This window comes from Meriones unguiculatus, chromosome 2 (assembly GCF_030254825.1).
Source record: "Meriones unguiculatus strain TT.TT164.6M chromosome 2, Bangor_MerUng_6.1, whole genome shotgun sequence".
Taxonomy (NCBI): domain Eukaryota; kingdom Metazoa; phylum Chordata; class Mammalia; order Rodentia; family Muridae; genus Meriones; species Meriones unguiculatus.
The window spans coordinates 187,014,095-187,038,756 of record NC_083350.1 but is presented as its reverse complement, the minus strand read 5'-3'; the positions used below and the strand labels follow the sequence as shown (position 1 = coordinate 187,038,756).

At 41.9% G+C, this 24,662-nt stretch overlaps 1 protein-coding gene across 1 annotated transcript in view; it reads right to left on the bottom strand.

Annotated features, from left to right (window-relative positions):
* Dchs2 (dachsous cadherin-related 2) overlaps nt 1-24,662 on the bottom strand; it is a 211,934-nt gene that overhangs the window by 28,625 nt on the left and 158,647 nt on the right. Inside the window, exons 11-14 of the mRNA XM_060378495.1 lie at nt 23,720-23,854; nt 23,069-23,278; nt 18,344-19,201; nt 3,076-3,189 (exon numbers count right to left, since the gene is read on the bottom strand). Of these exons, the coding sequence (XP_060234478.1) occupies nt 3,076-3,189; nt 18,344-19,201; nt 23,069-23,278; nt 23,720-23,854 (1,317 nt within the window). The remainder of the gene's footprint in view (nt 1-3,075; nt 3,190-18,343; nt 19,202-23,068; nt 23,279-23,719; nt 23,855-24,662) is intronic.

Genomic DNA, 24,662 nt, shown 5'->3' with positions numbered 1-24,662 from the left:
GGAACAGTTTCTAATATATGCACAGCTAGAGCTCTGTCCAAGTTGCAAAATCCACACCAGAATGAGATTTAGATTCTTCAAATGGTGCTGGCTTGATGATGTGATCAGGTTACTTCAGCCAGTCACACACTGTGGGCACACATCTGTGGAAGCCCGAAGCACAGTGGGGCAAATATTTATGTTATCCCACAGTGCTTAAGCTCCATTCGGATACAGCTGTGCCTGGGAGACACTGAAAGCTTGATCACTTTGTTTTCTGTCAGTCTACCAAGTAATGGCCTGAGTAGGACCAGCTGTTATTTATATGCTCAATCTTGGTCAAATTCACAAATCCCTGCAGCCTCAGACTGCAATTCGTGTTTTTAAACCAAAGTGACTTGAAATTCAAACACAAAGGTAAACCTTTCATTTGGAACAGAGGATCAGAGGCCCATCCAGTTTTCATCCTTAAGGAAAGTGACTGTCTCTTCAGAGATCAATTTTACTGATTTATCATTCCTACCAGTTTCCTATTTTATAATACACATCCAGAAAAAAAATCTACGTTATATACTTTTAGGCACAATTTTACTGCTAATGTGCAAAAAGTCACATGAGAGTTGCATTTTATATCATATACAAACTTGTTCATTGCAAAGACAGAAGAGTGAATGTCAGTGCTGTCAAAAAATTAAAAAGTGAAAAAGCATCATTGCATTAATTTTAGCAAGAAAGAGTACGACATTCTTAGACTAGCTGAAACAGGAAGGCAACAGGGCATGTGTCATCGATGGCTACCCTCCTTGATGGAGAATGTGTTAGGCACTCCACTAAAGTATGGGGCTTTGTTACCATCAAGTCACCAAAGAGGACACAGTGTGATTTTGATCAAGCTAAAAGATAACATTGGGTAGGGATTCAAACACAGGAGGATAATAAAGACAAGATGGTAACTTGGTGCCCTGCACCAGCCTCAGGCTGCTGATCACCTGATGTGAAAGAAGAGGGTCCAGGGTACACTCGTAAATTTCCTTCATTTAGCCACTCAACAGTGTATACAAATTTCTAGACCACCATATAGGAAGGAACAAACAAGAGAATCAGGGAAGGGGGAAATGGACCAGAAAGGGAGGGGACCCAGTGTGGCTTCCTGGTTCCAGTAAGGCTTTTTGGTGGTGATGGGTTGGTTGTTTGTTTTGTTTTGTTTTTGAGACAGGCTCTCTTCACATAGCCCTGGCTATCCTAAAACTCACTAGATAAGACCAGCCCATCCTCAAACTCACAGAGATCCTACTGCCTCTGCCTCCTGAGAGCTGGGATTCATGATGTGACCCACCTCACCGGCCTCCAATGAGGTCTTATTTCTAGAGATAGATAAGTAGGCTTTATAATTTCCATTGTCTAGTGGGAATTACATTCCTCTTGTTGTACCATCTTACACATATTTTAAAACTATTTTAAGGTAAATTTCAACACAGCTAATTGCTTTGTCAAAAAAATATATGTCTACCGGTAAGATCTTTGATCTAATGGTAGGTAAAGTTTATTTTTTGTTTAATAAAGGAGTTTGTGGGATTGAGTAGACTATGCCTGAACCTTACAAGAGTGATATAGGCGAAGGATCTGGATAACTTTGGAAGTACGCAAATCTTGCTGTTCTTATTGTTTTCCTAAATATGTTTAATGTCAGTTTTTCTCGCAGACCCTCACACTCTGGAGCCATGAGGAAGTTAAGGAGTGATGATGTTTGCTGCACTGTCCTTTGTTCCACACTGGAAAAAGAGATGAAGGCTCCTAGCACATCTCAGCTAGAACACTGACTGAAGGCCAGGTGAACCATCAGTCACAGCACAGCCCTGGACGAGATGATTTTACTCCAACAAACTCACTCTTATTTTTCCCAACAAGTGCTTAACATGGCAAAATAAAACAGCTGAGCTACACAGTGATGCTGAATGTATTACAATATTCTTGGTCGGGTTTGACAGTGCAGTAGTTGACTGCTGTCAGGTAGCTGATGGTTCATGCTTGTGTAATGGGTTGGTGCTTACTTACAGCGTAATAATAGTCTAACTAAAGCCGAATTTAACACACACCCTGTTTGTAAGTCCTTTCTTTAACACCACAGAAAAGCCTCCCATGAGTCCTCAGGTTTCCCAGTGGAGGCGAGAGAAGAATTCAAGGCCCTTCCAGTGAAAACTCCCCAAGGCCAGAGTATGTGTTTATTTTAAACCAAATTCAGTCTCAACAATGTCCCTAACTTTATCTTCAGTTTCCAAAACGGTGAGTAAATTATGAGGAAAAGCCAATGCAGCTTCAAAAATTCAAAAGGCAGAATAGACTCTGTTTATTCTGGAAATAGTAAGAAAATAATTTTCAGTGACTCTATACGAATCAACAAATACACAGCTTTGGGTTCCCCATAATCTCTCATGGGCTGCCGTGGAACAATTCTGATTTACCTTACAATTATTTATCTCTAACAATTTCAAACTTTTAATTTTGAATTCATCCTTTCACAATTTCTTGTGTGTGTGATATTTCAGAATTACTTATCAGATATGTTATATATAATATGTGTGATATATATGATAAATATCATATCACATTCATTTCCTATTATCTCCTCCTACTTTCTTCAACCCCTGCCAAGCACCTCATTCCTAACAAGTCTCTCTTCTACTGGTATTACTTTTGGGAGTTGCCTGTGTTTTTAACCAGGGCTGACTGCATGAGCAGAGGTGGGGATTACTGAATTGAGCAGAAGCAGCTTTCCCCCCACCCACAGCCTCCCATTCCTGTGTAGCGGTAAGGCATCAGGAACCCTCCTCCGTCCACAGTGTCTGCTGACAGGCTCCGTGTTTTGTGGGTCCCGTGCACGTGCCACAACTGCTGAGAGCTCAAACCGTGCAGCATCTAGACCATGTCAAGAAGACAGGGAGGGTTTCCTCTTCCCTCTTTCCCATCCTTTGGCTCTTGGGTTCTTTCTGTACCCTCTTCTGCCCTGATTTTTTTCAAGTGTACCAGAATTACTTCTCAGTAATGCCAGTAAAGCAAAAAGAGAATAAAAGTCATCATAAAGTAGAAAGGGATTACCTGAGTTAGAACCCAGGGAAAACACTCCATCTTCATTCCCGCTAAAAACTGAATATGTAATGGAGTCTGGAACTGAGACAGGAGCAAAAGCCTTTACAGTTACAACAGAAGTACCTGTGAATTTAGGGTTAAAGAAAAAGAGCATTAGAAAATTTTATGGACACAGTAAAGCAGACACTGGGTATTATCTGCCTTACTTTTTATACAGGATCTCTCAGTTAACCTAGAGCTCATGGTTGAGCCCACTGACAAGCCAGTGAACCCCGAGGTCTTCCCACTTGCACCCCTAGTGCTGATTACAGGGTGTCATACCAGTGTTCTGCTTTCCACTTGGGTGCTAGATCCTCGTGCTTGAACAAAACCCACCATGAGACATGTCCCTAGATCCTAAATATATTTTAAAATTATTTTATTTATAAATCAACAGTAGTGGACATTTTTGTACAGGCATTAGTTTTAAAAACAAAGCATGAAGTTCTGTGTATCAAAACTTGATTTTAGCTTCAAGTATATGGCAACAGGGAGGAAAAAGGGAAACAGAGGAGGCAGTGGAGTTTCCCTCCACTGAGCCAAATGCAACACTGAAGCTAGCCGCATAGGTCTAAGGAACACAGCTTGAAACCCACCTTGTCAGTAACAATGATAAAGATAAATACTTTAGGGTGAACTGATTTTTTTCCCTTAGATGCTTAAATAATATTCATTATTTAATGAACATTCATCTAGAGCCTGAGATGAGCCTTGGAACCCACATTTGGAAGGGAAAAAACTGACCCCAGAAAGTTGTTCTCTGACCTCCACATGTGCTATGACATGTGTGCCCATAAACACAGACACACACAGACACACACACACATACCACACACCACCAGAGAGAAGACAGATACACACACTCTCTCTCTCACACACACACACACATCCATACAGACACACATCCTTCCATGTGTGTCCCTCTCCCCAGCCCTTAAAATAAACTAAATAATTGTACTTTTTTCCTGAACAGAATAGAAAACATAAAAGGTCCAAGAACAAACAGAATTTCCACCTAAAGTCCTCTTAATGCCCAACACTCAAATTGTATCTATTTCTATAAACACCAAAGGCCATGAGATAGTTTGTAAAAAAAACTTCAGTGGGAATGCACTTTGATAAAAGGCAAAATCTAGTAAACCCCAGACAGACTCATTTTTTTGTGTGTGCATGGGGGAGAGGTCCTGGGAGGCTGAACAGGGCTTCACACATACAAAGCAAAGCATTCTGTGAACCCTGAGCTACACCTGCCCAGCTTTACTCTGAGCTGTCTGTAGCTCTATAGCTCTTGTGAGCCTTTTGCCTCAGGGTCCCTACTGGCTGGCTGGGGTTCACAGGCCTATGCCACCAGGCCAGACTGAATCACTTTCATGAGAAATGTCACACGTAACAGAAACCCTGACAAAGTTAGAACTCATTCATCTAGATTTCCCAATGACTGTCCTTTCCAAACCACTTGGAAAGATATTTAGCAACAAAGAAACAAATCAAATAATGGTGGTAGAATCAGGTTACTACAAGTGTTGAGCATGCTTTAGTTACATCATAAACTGGTGCTTACTGCACCACACAGCACAAGGCACATGGCTCCTGTGACAATGCCAGAGGGGATGGGAGACAGGGAGGGAGGGAGGGAGGGAGAGAGGGAGAGAAAGAGAGAGAGAGAGAGAGAGAGAGAGAGAGAGAGATGGTGCCAATCATAGTTCTCTGCTCCCTTACAGGAGATTTTATTGCAACTCTGTTGCCACAAATTCACAAGGATGTCAGTCAGAGGACAGGCAAGATGTACAATCCTTGCTCCCGGCCTTTATTTGTCCCTGGGTTGGGATGATTTTTCCATGTCCAATTATAAAAGAAAATGGGGACATTTCATGTACGGAAAAGAACAATGATGAGTACAGAACTGGAAAATATCACTATGGCCTCTCATGTAGAGCGAAAACAGTCCTATTATGTTGCAAAGCAAATGTCTATAATGTCAAATGGATTGTAACCCAGAGAAATTTCATTTTCAAGAACACTGTCAGCAGAAAGGCAAAAAAGTTTGAATTTAAAACATCCCTAACAAAGAAGAACTGAGTAAAGGGCCTTGATCTTCCTAGATCCTGCTTACTGCCACGTTTTTAACACACCTTTCTCTCTGGGCACACAGGTAAACTTAGATTACTGTGCACAGCACCTCACAATAGAAACGGCAAGCTGTGAAAGCTGCCAGTGTTCAATTCCAATGAGGAAATGCAGAAAGTAAAATATAAATAATACCTTACTCTTTGCATTTTCAGGCCTTTATGAGGTATAGCTGAATAAGTTGTAATACACTTAATAGTCTTATTGTCCTCTTCTTTACAAAATTTTCATTTAAAAAGTCAATAGTACTCACAAAAATCTATGAACTCACAATTTGGGAGTACAATTAATGTAATTCTTAATGCTCCATAAGTGCAAAAATCAAGAATTATGGCAGCAACTAAGCAATTATGAAAATATTGTATATAAATTTAGACATGAGCATTTCTTGAGTACTGTTCGTTATTCCTAAGCAACAAAAATATTACTGGTGATTGACTTGAAACATGGTTTCAAATGGTTCATTTATAAAGAACATTTTACCAGTTCCAGTATCTTTTACAGATAATTTCAATTTCTTACTTTCAATGTCTTGAGTGTGTTCTTTCTTCAGACATCTGCTGCCTCTGTGGGGTAGCCTGCTTGGTCTGAGAGTCCCTTAGTGAGGACACATCATTTTTCTCCTAGGACTCCTTCAAATACCTTGTTTAGTATTTGACAGCTTGACTTTAATGACTTTGCCATGAAGCTTTTGGGGTTCACCCTACATCTGTTTTTTAACCTTCTCACATTTAGTATTTCTTTTTTAATTTTAATTTTTATATTAATTACAGTTTATTCACTTTGTATCCCAGCTGTAGCCCCCTTCCTTATTCTTTTCCTCATCTCCTTCCATGCCCTTCTTCAAGTCCAATGATAGGGGAAGACCTCTTCCCCTTCTATCTGACCCTGGCCTATCAGGTCTAATCAGGACTGGCTGCATTGTTTTCCTCTGTGGCCTGGTAAGGCTGCTCCCCACTCAGGGGGAGGTGATCAAAGAGCCAGCCACTGAGTTCATGTCAGAGACAGTCCCTGTTACCCTTACTAGGGAACCCATTTGGAGACTGAGCTGCCATGGGCTACATCTGTGCAGCGGTTCTAGGTTATCTCCATGCATGGTCCTTGGTTGGAGTATCAGTCTCAGAAAAGACTCCTAGGCCCAGATTTCTTGGTTCTGTTGCTCTCCTTGTGGAGCTCCTGTCCCTTCCAGGTCTTTCTATCTCCCCCTTCTTTCATAAGATTCCCTGCACTCTGCCCAAAGTTTGGTTATGAGCCTCAGCATCTGCTTTGACAGTGCTCCGTAGAGTCTTTCAGAGGCCCTCTGTCGTAGGCTCCTGTCCTGTTTCCTGTTTTCTCCCTCTTCCAATGTCCGTCTCGTTGGCCTTTCTGAGGACTGATCATCTTACCCTGTATCCTCCTTCTTGCTTAGCTTCTTTATGTGTACAGATTTCAGTATGTTTATCCTGCATTGTATGTCTAATATCCACTTATAAGTGAGTGTATATACCATGGGTGTCTTTCTGCTTCTGGGGTACCTCACTCAGGATGATCTTCTCTAGTTCCCACCAATTGCCTGCAAATTTCATAATTTCCTTGTTTTTAATTGCTGAGTAGTGTTTCGTTGCATAAATGTACCAGTATTTCTATATCCATTCCTCAGTTGAGGGGCATCTGGGTTGTTTCCAGGTTCTGGCTATTATAAATAAAGCTGCTATGAACATGGTTTAGCAAATGTCCTTGCTGTGTACTTGAGTATATTTTGGCAATTTCCTGAACAGAATACCAACAGTACAGGCTCTAAGATCAACCATCAATAAATGGGACCTCATGAAACTGAAAAGCTGTAAAGCAAAAGACATTGTTGCCAGAACAAAACGACAGCCTACAGACTGGGAAAGGATCTTCATCAACCCTATATCTGACAGAGGGCCAATATTCAGAATATATAAAGATCTCAAAAAGTTAAAAAAGCAACAAATCAAGTAATCCAATTAAAAAAAATGGGGAACAGAGCTAAACAGAGAATTCTCTGTAGAGGAATATCGAATGGCAGAGAAACACTTAAAGAAATACTCAATATCCTTAGTCATCAGGGAAATACAAATCAAAATGACCCTGAGATTTCACCTTACACCCATCAGAATGGCTAAGATCAAAAACTTAGCTGGAGAGGTTGTGGAGAAAGGGGAACCCTCCTCCACTGCTGGTAGGAATATAAACTTGTATGACCACTTTGGAAATCAATCTGAAGCTTTCTCAGACAATCAGGAATAGTGCTTCCTCAAGATCCAACTAAACCACTCCTGGGCATATATCCACATTTAGTGTTTCTATTTCTTTCTTCAGATAGGAAAGTTCTTGGCTATTGTTTCTTTAAAGGAGTCCTCTGTTTTTTGTCTTCTTAACCTCTTCTTGCAAGGCTTTCATAATAAATTCATTGTTTCATCTGATGGTTTCCCATCAATTCTTTTGTACTTTAAAAATTCCTATTATTATTATTTTATTCCCACTGACTAATAGCTCACTTTCAAATCCACCAATTTTTCAGCTTCATCAAATTTATTTTTTAATTTCTCTAATGAATTTTTCAGTTCATTGTAGTATTCTTACATGCTAAAATTTCTGTTTGGTTCTTTTCATTAAAACTCTTTAAAGTTTTAATCTTATTTTTTATGCATACCTGAGTGATTTCACTTGGCTGTCTGTGGTTTTTTGTGATATGTCGATTTTCTTTAGAATAACTCAATAATATACTGAATTTCTTTAGAACAATTACATAATTTTTTAAAATGTTATTCTTTTGTCTGTGTCACATTTCTTTGGATGCTGTGTGTGAGTGTGTGTGTGTGTGTGTGTGTACACATGTGTCTGAAAAACAGCCACCGTTCCTAAACTTTACCACTGTCTTTGCCCATCATCCCAGCTAACAATTCTGGAAACCTTTTCTGATGAGGTCTTCTAAGGGTTACGTGTATAATTTCCCAGTTAGAAAGGTCTGGAAGTTTTGTGTCATTCTCCCCCCTACAAGTGTCTGATTTTCCATCTGGGTGTTGGCTGTCACTCATGCTGAGCTCTGACAAATGGGGGGTTATCTACAGTGAAATAAAATTATTTGTGCCATTTATTTCAATTTGACTGTTCTTGCTTTGAGCTTTTCTGGAGTTCTACAACTTCGGGATTGCAATTTCACGTCTCATGAAGCCTGTTGGGAAGCATGCTAAATGCTGGGTCACATCTCCTTGAGAAACACAATCTGGGATCACTGTTCTGCTGACTTCCTAGCTTTGCTTTACATTTTTCTTCTTAAGTATCAATTATTGGACATTCATTTCCATCAAAAATCTAGCAAAACTGCCCTTCATAAATGAAACAGAAGCAGACCTTCCCTGAGAGACACAGCTGGGCAAGGCGTGACCGGTCAGCTTGCCTTACCAGACATAGGGAACACAGCTCTTCAAGTAGATGTGGAAGGACACTAGGCCGCAAGGGAAAGCATGAGAAGGATGAAGTTATCTGGCAAAGGTAAGTGCAGACAAGCATGAATCCTGTGATACTTTAATAGTGCTGAGTAAATCTAATATTTAATTTAAAGGCCAAAAATACAATAAAGAAATTATAGTAACACTGCTCTGTAACATTGACACCATGAAGTGTATGTATCAGAAGAAATGTGTGGAGCATGCTCCTCTTGCCTGTAATTGAAGGTGAGCTCGGCTATCACTTAAAACACATAGTTTTGAGCACATTATAGAAAAACTAGAATTGATATGAGAAGTGAACTCAAGTATTTTATTTAGAAAAAGTAATGAAGTTCAGAGGCAAGCAAGAGAGTAAATGAAAGATGAAATAATTGTAAGACATATAAAAATAGTTCTAAAATGTTTGTAGTAACTATTTTCTATCAGTAATTATTTTAAATGTAAATGGATTAAATTTCCAAATTATAATACAAAGAGTAGCTGAACGTTTTTATTTTTTTTAAAAGACCAGAAATTTAGCTTTACTTGAACATCAAAGACTCTCCTGAGATACAAGAATATGCACATAGGCTGAAAGGAGAAGGGTACAAATGAACTAAACACAAGTTCTGTCCAAACTGGATAGTCATATTTGTATCAAGCAGAATAGATTTTTAAGTAGAAATTCTACAAGAGACAAAGAACGGCCTGTCATAATAATAGAATGGTTAGTTTTCAGCAAGATGTAGAAATCTATTTACCTCAGCGGAGCATGAAAATGCAAGCAGCAGACCGGGAGTGGTGGGGCACACCTCTAGTCCCTGGACTCAGGGGCAGAGGCAAGCAGATCTCTGTGAGTTCAAGGCCAGCCTGGTCTACATAGTGAGTTCCAGGACAGCCAGCATCAGATAGAGAGACCCTGTCTCAATAAATAAATAAATAATAAATAAAAAAGTAAAACAACAACAATATAATAACTACCAAACATTGCCAAAATTCAAATGAGAAATAGTAAACTAAAAATAGGAGAGGATTTTAGTATTCCACCTTCATTAATTGATGCAGCCAGAAATCAGAGTAGAAAACTTCTTAACACTGTAGTCAACAAATCTAGTAGACATATACAGAACACTTTACCCCCAAGCCCCAGAATACACATTCTTCTCAACATTTTCTAGATAGCTCATGCTTTAGATTACAAGTCTTAATATATTTGGCGAGACCGAAATCATAACAAGTATTTTTCCAACACAACAGAGTGAAACTTCAACCCACTAGGGAAAGGAAAGCCAGAAAATCTAGATATGTGTGAACAACCAATGCATCAAGAAAGAAATAAAAGAAAATTAGAAAGAAAACCTCTTGAGATGTAAAGAAGACAACACACTAAAATGTTTGATGCTGCACAAATGGTACTAAGCATGACTGATGGAAAATGCCTACATCAGAAAAAGAAATAGCACATGAACATGTTATGTCACAAGGAAGTAGGAAAACAGATTGAAGCTTAACTTAGAAGGAAAGAAATAATAAAGATCAAAGCAGGAATAAACGAAACAAAGTTAAAATGATTGAAAAATTATTGAAATTAAAATTTTTAATTTTCTTTAAAAGACCAACTAATTGAAAGCCTACAGCTAGACTAAACAAAAGAGATACTCAACAAAAGTCAGACACAAAAGCGGAGCCATTGTTACTACCACAGCAGGCAGTTAATATGACTATGAACAATGTGCCTGTATATTACATTTCCTGGAAGAAACACATACATTTCTCAGAACCTGCAACATATGAAGACTGAATCATAAAGAGATAGGAATTTTGAATAGACCTATACTAATAAAATGACTGGACCAGTAATCAGAAACAAAAGCAAACAGCACAAGATGAGATGTTTCTGCTGAGGACAATGAGCATTCTTTTGAAGTAGGCTATGCCAATCCTTGGAGAAGTAATGCATCCACAAAGCAGAGGGGCGGCAACCCCTACAATGAAGGCATTCAAGAACAAGCAAAGGGCAGGTTGGTGAGAAGTCACCTGCTATGTTGGAGCAGATGGATTTTCTTCTCAACTCTGTCCTCTGACCCCTGCCCCTGGAATCACATGGGAGCCTCCATCATTGAATAATGTTGGACTGATCTACCTTCAAAGATGCAAAGATGCTCGCTGAACTGGGCAGAAGGAGGATGTATTAACAATCTTTATTGCACTCCCTAGACGGCTGAAAGAGCAGCAGGGTGAGAAGTCTGGGTCTTCAAAACACTAAGTCCCACGGGGTTACAGCTTCAAGTAAAGTGGCAGCCTGGGCCAAGGCTTCCTGAAATTGCCTCTCCACCAGTCCTTCACGCTCCAGAAACCAGAGGGATGTTTCTTTCTTTCCATACAGCTGACTTCCCTGTGAACCACCTTTATATATAAGGGGAACCACATGCTTTGTCTGTCAAAGACAGAATAGGATTTCTTTGTATTTCCGCTGTATCAACCTTAATGCTTTCCACAATAAGGGGGTTCTGCTTGTAGATGAGGCAGAGGTCTTATCCATGAAAACATTAGTGAAGACAGTATTTCTATTCTTTAAACTATAGACCTGTTCCTAATGTATTTTTAAAAGTATAATGTTTCAGAGTAGAGTAAGACCAACATTTAAAAACCGAGAACAATGAAACAACCTGATGGCTGGAGGCCTGAAACAGACTCAGGGTCACCCAGCCAGAGGAAAGGGAGTGAACACACTGGAGAACAAGCTAAAGAACCAATGCAGCTTCACCAAATCCGGCCTGGTAGAGCTGGTAATTCTCTGCCAGGAAAGAGCAGCACAGGCTGATGGCACTCAACACTCAACTTGCACCCTGACCTTAATTGGTGAGGATTAGCAAGTAACTCCCTGATTACAATTTGGCTGCCTGCATCTTTATTCTTAGAAAGAAAAACCTAGGAATCTCAACATGGCTATTGTAATCCACACAGCAATTATTCTTCAGACTTAAAAACCTGGCATCATGCTGTATGTGCCAGTCTCTTTCACACTCCTGGGGGAAGAAAGCACTTGTTATGTTAATAAGATGAGATGAGTTTAACTTTACAATCAAGCCTGTTAACAGTCCACCATGCCGGGCTGAAGAAGATGGTGCTGTGATTGAGAATATTTGTGGCTCATGCAGAGGACCAGGGTTTGACTGCCAGCACTCACATGGCAGCTTAAAACTACAACTACAGTTCCAGAGGCTCTGTCACCCTCTTCTGGCCTCTGTGGGCACATGCTGTACACTCATGGTCACAAAATAAAAATAAAAATAATCCCAGCATACATGAGGGAGGGGCACAGAGGCCCCTCCCCTAACTGAGGAACTATTAGCAATTAATGGCTGCTGGGAGTGGGGAGTCGCTTATCTCTGCAGTGGTTGGCCATGCCTCAGTGGGTACCCTCAAACCCAGGCTTATATGGACAGCATTAATTGGGCTAAAAGTAATTATGATAATGATAGAAATTAAAATTTAAAAAGATGTAATATTGGGAGGGTACTGGGAGAAAGAACAGAGAAGGGAGGGGTGGGTGTGATCAGGGTACACTATGCACATGTGTGAAACTTTCAAAGAATACATAAAAATGATCTTAAAGGGGAAAATAATAAGAAATTCAGGTAAATAAGATCTTCAGCATCTGTGGCTGAGACCTGGATGGGGCTGGTACGAGCGCACACACATGAAAACTGTCTTGAGGTCTGTGCCTTTTGAGAAAACTTAAACTTGCCAACAACTTTTCGTTCATCTTCTACAGAATTATCTTAAATCAAAGATGAGGTAAGAAATACTATGTTGGAAATGGCTACCTAGACGGTCCTCATGCCTATGAAATTCATCTTAAATGAGACTGGTCCCAAGTAATAAAATAGGAATGAAAGAAAACATTTGTTTCTTTCCCTTCGTTGTCATAAACAGTCCAAAGTCCACAGTGACATGGAGCTGCTTACTCTTGTTTATGGGGTAATTTATTTCCTTGGAAAGTACAAGTCTTATCTAGTTTGTAGAGAAAACGAACCAGATGGCAGAGCTTACAAAACTGCAAACACTTCATGATGCTCGTACAACCATTATGTAATAACTCCTTGCTCTAGTTAGAACTTAAACCCCGCTAACTTTATAAACTTCATGTCGAGATTTAAGACAGAAGGGAAATAGCCACAATAACAACTGAAGTGATGACTGGTATCCTCCTACAGCTTAATTTAATCCTTGCAGCATCCTTGCGAGGAAGTCATTACTGCTTCCACTTTATGGAAAGAGAATTCAGTCCTCATGAGCAGCGAAGCCATGACAGTCTCACCCTCCCTGCCTCAGTAATGTGTGTCACATTTCCACACTGCCCAGCTGATGGGGAACAGCAGCTCACAGGATCTCCTGCCAAAGTGCTGGAAGACAGTTCTCTCCTCCAAGATATCAAGATCTAAGTAGGTTACTTATTTTACAATGTTAAATATATTTTACCAGTCAGCTTGCTCCCATGTGTCATCATGTTTCAATATTATTTCGAGTTTTCCGATGTCTGAGTACTTAACTTTTAGCCAGGGTATCAAAATAATTCATGATGTCAATTTTCCACCCCAGGGCAATTCATAGAAATGCATGAAGTTCTGAGTAGCCCACAGTGAGGGCGACGGTTGCTGATTCATCCTCATCAGGATCTCCACAGTATTAGAAGGGAAACAGAAGCAGGGAGAAAGCTGGCTTCTGGAAGCTTATTTCATCATTTGGTGGATTTAACCGTAGTGGGCCACTAAGTGGTTTATTCTTGACATTCAGAAACACTCAGCTTCCTGGTAAGACACCACTTTAGAAGCTACCTCTGTGTACTGCAAAGAGTAGGGACAGGGAAAAAAAATAAAATAAAAAAGCTCTATTCCAAAGAAAGGAAGAGAGAGGTGAAGTGCCTTGGAGATTCATAAAGGCAGTGATAGAATAGCAGAGATTGCAGCATGTGCTGTCACTTGAGGTTTTCATCTTGGCCATTCTGATGGGTGTAAGGTGAAACCTCAGGGTCGTTTTGATTTGCATCTCCCTGATGACTAATGACACTGAGCATTTCTTTAAGTGTTTCTCTGCCATTTGATATTCCTCTATCGAGAATTCTCTGTTTAGCTCTGTACTCCATTTTTTTAAATTGGATTACTTGATTTGTTGCTGTTTAGCTTCTTGAGTTCTTTATATATCTTTATATGATTGTGGAGAAAGGGGAACCCTCCTCCACTGCTGGTGGGAATGTAAACTTGTACAACTACTTTGGAAATCAATCTGGCACTTTTTGAGACAATTAAGAATAGAGCTTCCTTAAGATCCAGCTATACCACTCCTAGGCATATATCCAAAAGATGCTCAAGTACACAATAAGGACGTTTGCTCAACCATGTTTGTAGCAGCTTTATTTGTAATAGCCAGAAGCTGGAAACAACCCAGATGCCCCTCAACTGAGGAATGGATACAGAAGTTGTGGTACATCTACACAGTGGAATATTACTCAGCAATAAAAATAAATAAATAAATAGATAGATAGATAGATAGATAGATAAATAAATATTAAAAAAAAAAACAAGGAAATCATGAAATTTGCAGGTAAATGGTAGGAACTGGAAAAGATCATCCTGAGTGAGATATCCCAGAAGCTGAAAGACACACAGGGTATATACTCACTCGTAAGTGGATGATATTAGACATATAATGTAGGATAAACCTACTAAAATCTGAACACCTACAGAAACTAATCAAGGAGGAGGACTCTGGCTAAAATGCTCAATCCCCATTCAGAAAGGCAAAGAGGATGGTCATCAGGAGAAGGAGAAAACAGAACAGGACAGGAGCCTGCCACAGAGGGCCTCTGAAAGGCTCTTCCCTGCACACTATCAAAGCAGATGCTGAGACTTAAGGCCAACCTTTGGGCAGAGTGCCGGGAATTTTATGAAAGAAATGGAAAATAGTAAGACCTGGAGAGGATAGGAGCTCCACAAGGAGAGCAACAGAACCAAAATATCTGGGCACAGGGGTCTTTTCTGAGATTGATACTCCAACCAAGGACCATTCATGGAGATAACCTAGAACCCCTGCACAGATGTAGCCCATGGCAGCTCAGTGTCCAAGTGGGTCCCATAGTAATGGGAACAGGGACTGACATGACCTGATCGGCCTGCACTTTGATCACCTCCCCCTGAACGGGGAGCAGCCTTACCAGGCCACAGAAGATGACAATGCAGCCACTCCTCATGAGATCTGATAGACTGAGATCAGAAGGAAGGAGAGGGGGACCTCCCCTATCAGTGGACTTGGGGAGGGGCATGTGTGGAGAAGGGGAAGGGAGGGAGGGATCGGGAGGGGAGGGAGAAGGGAGCTACAGCGGGGATACAAAGTGAATAAAGTACAATTAATAAAAAATAATAAAAGAAAAAAGAAAATAAATTTTAAAAAAAGAACAGCAGAGACTATGTGGAGAGAAAGGTGATCTTGGGAATGAGGTAAGAAGTTTGGGGCTCTGGCTGTGTGGCCCCTTTGCATGGAAGGGGCAAGCAGGAGCTTGATGACAGCGGCCAGATGAAGAGCCCAGTGGTGGTACTCACAGGTGCTCCACAGCTCTTGTCTGCTCAAATCCAGGCAAGGCTTAGAGAGACTGCTCTGGCAAGAGAGGAATTCCATTTTGCCAGTCTACATGGCTCCGAGGGTCGTGGCCAGGAGCCATTTTGAGAGAGATCTGTGGTGTGAACTGAGCTACCCAAGAATGGGGAGCAACCACACTTTGCAGCCTGGTGAGAGCCAGCTTCAGGGTGTCGTGGAGAATGGGAGAAATTGCACAAGGGAAAACAGAAAAGGGTGGCTAGCAGAAGGCTCAGGCGCCTTCGGGGGAGGTAGGCCAGCTGGCAGGAGTAGGAGGCCCTCAGTGCCTGAAAGAAACCTGGCAGTTTGGTGACCCGGAGCCTGGCGTCAACAGGTAGAAGAACCTCTGGCTCCTCAACCCAGTGTTCACGACTGTGCAGCCATGTAGAAGGGTGTTTGCCATCCTGACCCTTAGCTCCCAGAAGGGCGACAAATGCCTACTGGATTTTGAAGGTATGGGGGACAAGCCTGCCTATATTGATCCAACATACTTAGGATACACCCCTAAACTTAAATATTAGCCACCCCAGAATGGACAATCTGGGGACACTCTGGACAACTGGAGACCTACCTAGGCCAGAAATTACAAAACAGTGTGGCAAGCAGAGGCCCGTCATACACAAAGAAAGGAGGCTGCAAAGGCTGAGACCCTTCGGACAGACACCAGACACATGTACAGTCTGAGGTCAGCAGCAGGAAAAATCGCAGGAAAGAAAAGATACCATTTCAAATTCAACTGATTCTCCTCGCAGGCACCCACACTTTTCAAACACCCATGAAGAAGCCACACCGACCCATTGTCTCGGGAAACTAAGTCAGATGCTTGCACATTTGTGTTCACTAGTCACAACAGCCAAGATGTGGAACTAGCCTAGACACTCAGGATGGATAAAAGGAAATATGCATCGCATATCCAATGGAGTCTTATCCAGCTGCCATTATGGGTGTAAGTCTGCCACTGCGGGAGCACAGGACAGAGACGTCCATTCTTAGAGAAACAAGCCAGACTCAGAAAAGCAAGCAGCATGTATCCTCCGACATGTGAAATCCACATTCAAGTAGCAGGTGTGTGGTAGTTCTGTGCATGTGAAACACAAGTATAGGAGGAGGGCTACAAGAAAAAGAGAAAGCGTGAAGAGGGAGAGTGCAGGGGTATACCACAGGGTCATGGGAAAAGAAGGCAGAATGGTGTCTGATAGGAGCAATCTAGGTTTTTTAATACATACATGTGCACTTGTGTGTGTGTGTGTGTGTGTGTGTGTGCGCGCGCACAGGTGCATGTTACTTGAAAGCAGAAGGCGGAAGGGTTACTATTTGGGGGTATGAAGGGGCATAGAGGGAGAAATGAGAGTGGGGAAGAGGAGCAGGGCAGCATAGCAAGAGGCAGATGTGACCAACACACAAAGACAGAGCTTCATAAAAATGTCTTAGTACAAATCATTATTTTGTACACTAAAGTTAATGAACTAAATTGGGAAATAAAGTGTTCAACATGATCAGATCCCATCTGATCCAGTATGAAGACGGGGGGATGGGTGGCAGAGGAGGCAGAGGAGGGACCTCCATGGGCCTCCTGTCTGGTTGCTTACCCTGCTGATCTATCCATCCTGCCTTAGCGACTGCTCCCACTGAGGGACTCCTTGCATCGCATCTACCACATCTACCAGAGGCTTCCAAGTAAAACGGAAGGCATCGTCTTAAACAATGCAGGCTGCTCTGGCCAGTCCTGATCACTAACTTGACTGGACGATGTCAGTGGGGATCCTTTCTAACAGTGACATAAGGAAACTATCATGTAGATATGATGCTTAAGGATGTTAGCAGACAAATAGTATTAATATCAGAGGTTAAACAAACATGAATGCATTGTAACTTATTTGCTTTAACTTCAATTTTTCCTAAAGAGCTTACAAATATTAAAAGCATCTACTTTAGGGTTGGCTGTAGAGTTGGCTCAGCATGGAAATGCTCTTGGCATTCCAGAGGACCCAAGTTCAATTCCCAGGGCCCACATGGTAGCTGGAAGGATATCAAATATCTCTTACTGGTAGAATATTTGAGGGACCTTCAGGAAATTTAAATGTCTTTCATGTTTTTCATTTGAATACAAAGGTTTAAATTTTAGGTGCATTTGGAGAGGACAAAAAAATTATTCTGGAAACTACAAAATGAATTTTGTTTTGTTTTGTTTTTTGTTTGTTTGAGAAAGGATTTCTCTGTGTAGCCTTGGCTGTCCTAGACTCACTTTGTAGACCAGGCTGGCCTTAAACTCACAGAGATCTGCCTGCCTCCTCTTCCTCAGTGCTGTGATTATAGGTATGCACCACCATGCCCAGCTCTAAAAAGATAATCCTGTAAAGAGTTAATAAAATACGTAACTAAGAGAATCCTCATTGTTTATTTTTTAGCTTGTTAAACCTAGTCTCAATTGAGAAGGTGCAACCTTAAAAGAAGTAGTTTGGTCTTTGTTATAGTCCACCTGACATTTATCTCAGCCCAGGGAGGTATTAGCTATGCCTACATTTTGGATGAGGATGTCCCCCAAAGGTCTAAAGTGTTAAAAGCTTGGTGAAAACCCATAGTGGTGGTACTACTGGAAAATGGCGACCGCTTCAAAAAGCAGGCCCGAGGGAGGCTGTTAGGCTCTTGGGGCCGTAGCTACAAAGGACACGGTATTCCCACTCTCAACTCCTACTCTGCTTCCTGGTTGGTGAAGAGAATGGTCTGCTCTGCCATGCTCCCCCACCACCACACAGCCCTTACAGAGACCCAGAGCAGCATGGCCACTCAGCTTTTCCTGGGACTTCCAGAACAATAAAGCAAAAGAGATGTTTTTATAAGCTAGCTGATTCAGGCATTGTATTGTAGTATTGGAGAACTATTGCAATCACATTGATTATAACTGTCCCATATCAGAAATCGGTTGGACTCCTAAGTCTAGAACTGAGTCTGCAATGGCGATCTTCTGTACTCTGTGTTACAGTGTTTTGCCCCGATTGGTGCAATATACAAGAAGCGAAGCTTGAGGACATACTCACCTGGCTCACAGTTTTCAGTCACTAGTCCTGTGTAGAGATGGTGGCTGAAGGAAAGCTTCCTGTCCTCTCCTTCCATGTGGACAACCAAGAGGCCCGTGGTTGCCCTCGCTGGAATTCCTTGATCTGTGGCCCTTAGCTGCACCCACATAGGAAAATACTCTGAAGAGGGATTCTGCTGAAGTTTAATTTCTCCTGTGTGCTCATCAATAGAAAACAAAGACTGGGTGTCTACGAAACTGAACCTAACAGTTCCATTGGGCCCTGCGTCAGGGTCACTGGCCCTCAGATGAGCAATGCTCTGGTTTAGCGACAGCTTGGGGGAAATGAAAGCATCAACTGGGTTCTCTGCCCACACAGGATTATTGTCATTAGTGTCAGTGATGGATATGAGTATGTCTAGCATGCTGCTCTTCACGCCTTGGGCGCTGCTGTCTCTGGCCACAGCCTGGAACGTGTGCTGGGACCTGGCTTCTCGGTCAAGTGCACGGCTGGTTCTCACTGTCCCTGTTACAGGGTCAACGGTGAATGCACCGGAAGTTTCCTCCAGGAGAAAATACTCCACCCGCCCATTGAGGCCCTCATCTCCATCCACAGCAGACAGCACCAGGACCACGGAGCCCACTTCAGCGTCTTCTCTCACAGAGGACTGATAATGAAGCATAGGAAAAGAAGGGATGTGGTCATTGTCATCCAAAACCCTAACGTGCAGCTGCATCATGGAGCTTCGAGCCGGAGTCCCCAGGTCTGAGCACAGGAGAGTAAGGGTGAAATTGCTGATCTGCTCACGGTCTAAAGCACGAGTTGTTGAGAGTTCTCCTGAGGTTGCATGAATAGCAAAGTACTCATCAGTGTTTCCACCTGTCACACAAAGGAATTGGAACTCTGTTTGAAATGGGAAAGTAATAACCTCTCAATAGACAATATGCTTATTAGTTTAATCATTGAAAATAATTACCCGCTGATTATCGTATCTTAGCACTTTTCTAAGTACTGAGAACAGCTGTGCATGGCAACCCTGTGACTTCTCCATTTGTGGCTTACAACTGCAACAATTTGGTTTTCTTGTGTGCATATAAAATGTTTTGTATTAATATATTTTCCTTTCCATGATGTTAAGATATTTACTTTGCTGAAAATAAAACAATATTCAGGGATAAGGAGCAGGGTTCAATGTCCATCTGGTCTTGTTTGTTTGTTTGCTATCAATCAAAAATTAAGATGTGGGGGCACTGGAGAGATGGCTCAGTGTTTGTGAGCATTGGCTGCTCTTCCAGAGGACCCCAGTACAGTTCCCAGTCCTTACCCAGCACCTCACAACCATCGGCAACTCCAGTTCTGTGTGGTCCAACGCCCTCCTCTGGCATGCAGTGGTACACATGCATGCATGCAGGGAAACACACATACACGTGAAACAAGTAACTCTTAAATAAAAAACATTCAAAGAAATTACAGATGGATTTTAATGATTTTCCAAAATGTTACTGGCTGTTGAGTTTATTTTACTTGTATGCCACTGCTGTGTATCTCTTCTACAATCTCTACAATCCTCTGCCACTACCTGTGTCAACACTATTACATCTGTCAGAGATGGCCGCACATCTGCCCACTTCTCCCATGACATCATCAAGAATATTTCATCTCTGCATCTTTCAAAAATGTGTTCTTAACTATCTTCCATGGTACCAACTCTAATAAAAGTTATAATTGAACACAGAGACAAAATGTCTCAAAGTCATCTGGGAAGACAAGTGAAATTAAAAACTGTTCAGAGACTCATTGGCCATACTCTTAATGAGTACAAGAATCAAAGTGCCAGCTCAATGGAGTGGGGCCTCACTAGGTTATAAGCGCTTACAGCAATAGGAACAGTGCTCAGAGAGAATGGCCACGAAAGCTAATGAGGAGGCTCAGAAAGGAGCCCTGCCTTTCTGCGTGAGACACAGCTAACCCATGTCCAACACAGGGATGGCCAATTTATGTGATATTTGTGACTAACAAATCAATCCACTTCCTCACTGACCATTCCGTGAGGCCTTATTATGTGCCAAGTATGAGCTCTTATATGCTACAAATGTGTTTGATATTGGAACTATGAGGAAGAGCATGTGATCTAGTCAGGATCCAGATATTAGGGAATGCTCTGAAAACTCATACTCCAGTGTCTGGGGTTCAACATTTATAGCCCTATTATCATGGCCTCAAACTCTACTGGAAACAATAGCACCTAAATTCACCCTTCAGTGAGAAGAAACAAGATTGCAAGTTTTGGAGACAGTGTTCTGTATAAAGCAAAGATGGCATGAAGGCCCAGAGATCTGAGCCCTTAGTAGCTGAAATGTCTTGAAGCAATTAAAAAGCAAACTGGCTTCCCTGGGAGCTTGCATGTAGCAGATAAGGCTGGATTGTCACAAGTAAAGACATGGGCTGAGGGAAAAGTCAGGGTCAAATATCAAATGGCCTACACTTCACTGCAGAACAGGAAGGGGAGAACTGGAAGGATTTTAGGCAGAGCCAGGAGTCAGGTTTCTGTTTTAAGAGGAAGACTGAGGAATCAAGGTGAGCGTTATGAGAATGGGGAGGTTGAGGAGGGAGTTGTGTAATCCTCACTTGAACAAGCAGGAAGGAGAGGATTCTGAAATAATATGCACATACAGGAAATAGGTACAGTCTAGGGGGGTAACTATAAAAAGCAAGACATAGGAAGGAAATAATCATGACCTAGCTTAGGTAAATTCTATGGTTTTGATGCTGAATAGGCCCCAGAATCCTGTGTTAAAAATGTGTCTCCAAGGTAGTGCAGTCACGAAATAATAGTACCTTTAGGACATGGGGCCTAGTGAGCTGTAGGCTATAGAAAATGTGCCCTGGAAGCAGACTGTGGAAGCCTTCAGCCTCTACTCCTGTGCCCTAGCCCACAGTGTAAGCAGGCGAAAACTAGGTTGCCATATGCAGCCACCATAATGTTCCACTACAGGTGTAAAGTAATGGCCCGATTGATCATGAAGTGAAAACTCTGAAAACAGAGCTCAAATAGCCTTTTATCCTTTTGCAAGTTACTTATCTCAAGGACTATGGTATTGCTGCAAAAGACAATAAAAAAAAAGAAAAAGAATGATCAATCTTTTGATCAATCTTTCCTAAAATAATGTGAGTGTGTCCGGGGTTACATAAAGCGAAGCTATCCTGGGACTATCTATAAACAGATAGTTCCAAGACAATTCCCAGATGAACAGCTTTCTTTTTCACCCTACTGCTAAAATTGTTTTGCCTGAGAATTCATTTGGTGTTCTGGTTATGTTTCTGTCGACTGGACACAAAACTAGGGTCATCTGGGTAGAGGGAATCTTGTGGATAAAATGCCTCTGTCAGATTGGCCTCTGTGTAAGTCTATGGCGACATTTCCTTGTTTAATGATTGATGTGGAAGGGCTCAGTCCAGGCAGGTGTCCTGGGGTATATAAGAAAGGGAGCTGAATGTAAGCCATGAGGAGCAGGCCAGGGAGCAGCTCTCCTCCTCAGCCTCTGAATCCCTGTCTGCCTCCACGTTCCTGCCCTGAGTTCCTGCCCTGACTTCTGTTCCTGATGGACTGTAAGCTGTAAGATAAAATAGACTTTCCTCCCCCAGTTGCTTTTGGTCAGTGTTTGTCAAAGCAGCAGATACAAACTAAGGCACCTAGGATCATAAATAAAGGTTTACTCTGCCATGTCCACCTTTAGTATCACCCTTTTCTCAATAAAAACAAATGACTGACACATAAGGAGGTCATTACCACCTCATGCTGTTCAACGCTGTTCATTACCACCTCATGGCTTCAATGATGGATGAACATGCCCCACTTCATACACAAAGGATCTTTCATGTACTTTCAGACCTTGTGTCTGTAACAAAGAAAATTGGCAGGAGGCCTGTTGCTGCTCTCTCCCTTACTTTACAGCATCAGATGGCTGTATACTCCCAGCTGATCAAGAGGCTAGGTGAGAAGGATCCCTGAGTACAGGATTTGGGAAGGAAAGAAGGAAGGGAGGAAGGAAGGAAGGAAGGGAGGGAGGGAGGGAGGGAGGGAGGGAGGGAGGGAGGGAGGAAAGAAGGAGAAGGAAGGGAGGAGAAAAGGAAGGAAATCATACGTTCATATACTTGAAGAAATAAGTCCATCGCAGTTTTACATTTTGTTTTTTGTTGAAACTTGGACAATGTCTTTGATATTTTAATCTTTCAATAATCAGCTCAACCTAAAATAACTTTCAAATTTAGATTCCATATTTATTAAGGTATCTTCTATTTTAACATATACAGATACTCAATTACAGAAAATATAGCGACAATAATTAATATTGGAATACAAATTCTACTTTGCTATAGTAAATTATGACAGGATATAGAAGAAATCAGTAACTCAAGAGGCAAAGAATAAAATAAATGATCATATAAAGAAACAAAAATAGGGAAAAGCCATCTGTTCTATCTGTATTTGCCCTAGTGTTGGCATAGAAGGAAATTCAGAAAAGCTCTCAAGATCACGACCTTAGAGAACTTGGAAGGCATTGGTCCAGAGTGGAGATGGGCAGAGTTAGAAGCCTTTGGGGGTAGGAGAGGTGGGGTGGGGAGATCAGCAGTTTTCACTGGGTGTGAATTTTGTAGGAAAACCCAACAGACAACAAAATGGAGACTCGGCATACCCCGTGCCTTGGTCAGTGCCCAGAGGGAATGCTGTTTTCTAATACTCACCGGCTATGTGGTAGGTGACCATGCCATTGCCGCCAGCATCCGCATCAAAAGCCAACATGGCATAGACGACCCCTGGATCTTGGTTTTCCAGAATTTCAATCTCGGGACTGAGGACAATCAGCTCTGGGGCGTGGTCATTTTCATCTTCAATGGTGCAGATGATGGTGGCAGTGCTGGACAGTGAAGGGATTCCACCGTCTCGCACAAGCACTGTCATGGACGACAGGGAAGGATGGGTGTGGCTGTTAGTACACACCTCAGATGTGTTGTTCTGGTTACACAGCATGAGGGTGAACTAACTGGGGACTCTTGGGTCACTAATGCTTCCTTTAAAGACAGCCAACCGAAATCTTAAACTTCAGGCTAGAGAAATGGCTCAGTAGATAAAGGAACTTTCTCTTCTTCCAGAGGCCTGGCCAGATCCAGCACCAACATTAGAAGTTCGCAACCACCTGTAACTCTGGGTCAGGGTATCAGACAGCCTTTGCTGGCCTCCTTGGGTACTGCATATCATGCTGCACACACACAGATGCACAGGCACACATTCATGTACTTTTTAAATAAATAAAAACAATTTTAAAAAGAAATGCTAACACTCACCAATAATCCTTCTGGATCCCTGGAGATTACATAGTCAGGGGGGTCTCTTACCTCGAAGTGTGAAGACATCTTGAGCTTCTCGGTCAAATGTGACAGTTGTCACCACCTCTCCCGTGTCAGGATTGATCTCAAACAATCCAAAGGCAGGTCCTGGCATGATTTCAAACTGAAGCTTGGAATTGATTCCTTAAGGAAAAATAAAGCAAAACTTAGCCATTCTCCCTTTGGGTAATTTGGCCATTTTCATATGACTATATCAGGCAATGGGTGAGAAAGGCAAGATTATTTTGAAAAGTCTTCTGATTAAAGTAGAAGACAATATCTCTGTCTGTTCTTCTGCAGTGAAGTCCTCATGGGCTGAAATACTTAGTTTTCAAAAGCCTTATGAGACTTACCCACAGTGAATGCTTAGGATTTTTTCCTTCCCATAAAGTTTTTCTTTATGGGAGTAAGCAACTCTACAAGTTAGTCCCTAATTACTCCTAACACCCCTGATTGTGATTTAATAACATAATTGTGAACTTGCGGGGCAGATGACAATTTCTGTAGATTAGCCTCTGTTTAAAAAGGCTGTGCTCAGCTGTAGTCTCTGTTGACTCTGGACCTCGGGAGGCAGGCACACAGAGCTGCTGGTGTGGTTATTCTTGCTTTGTTTTGTGTTTAACCTAGCAGTCGCTCTCCTATCTGGAGAAGTGAAAACCACATAGTTGTGCATTCTGAAAACAATTCCTCCCATTTTTGTGGCTGTAACTCGTTACTTGCTTATTCCTCCTCACGCCCTTGTAATTGTCCAGAACAAACAAAAGAATAAGAAAGTAGAAAAGAAACAGGGAAGGTTTAGCCTAATCCCATTATCTTCCTAAGTAAGTCGGAAGGCTGTGTCTGCAGATATGTGGCGCAATCTGTCTCAGGGCACACATCTATGAAGGATGTATGCCGCTTGCTTCTGATACTAGACCTCAGGGCACACATCTATGAAGGATGTATGCTGCTT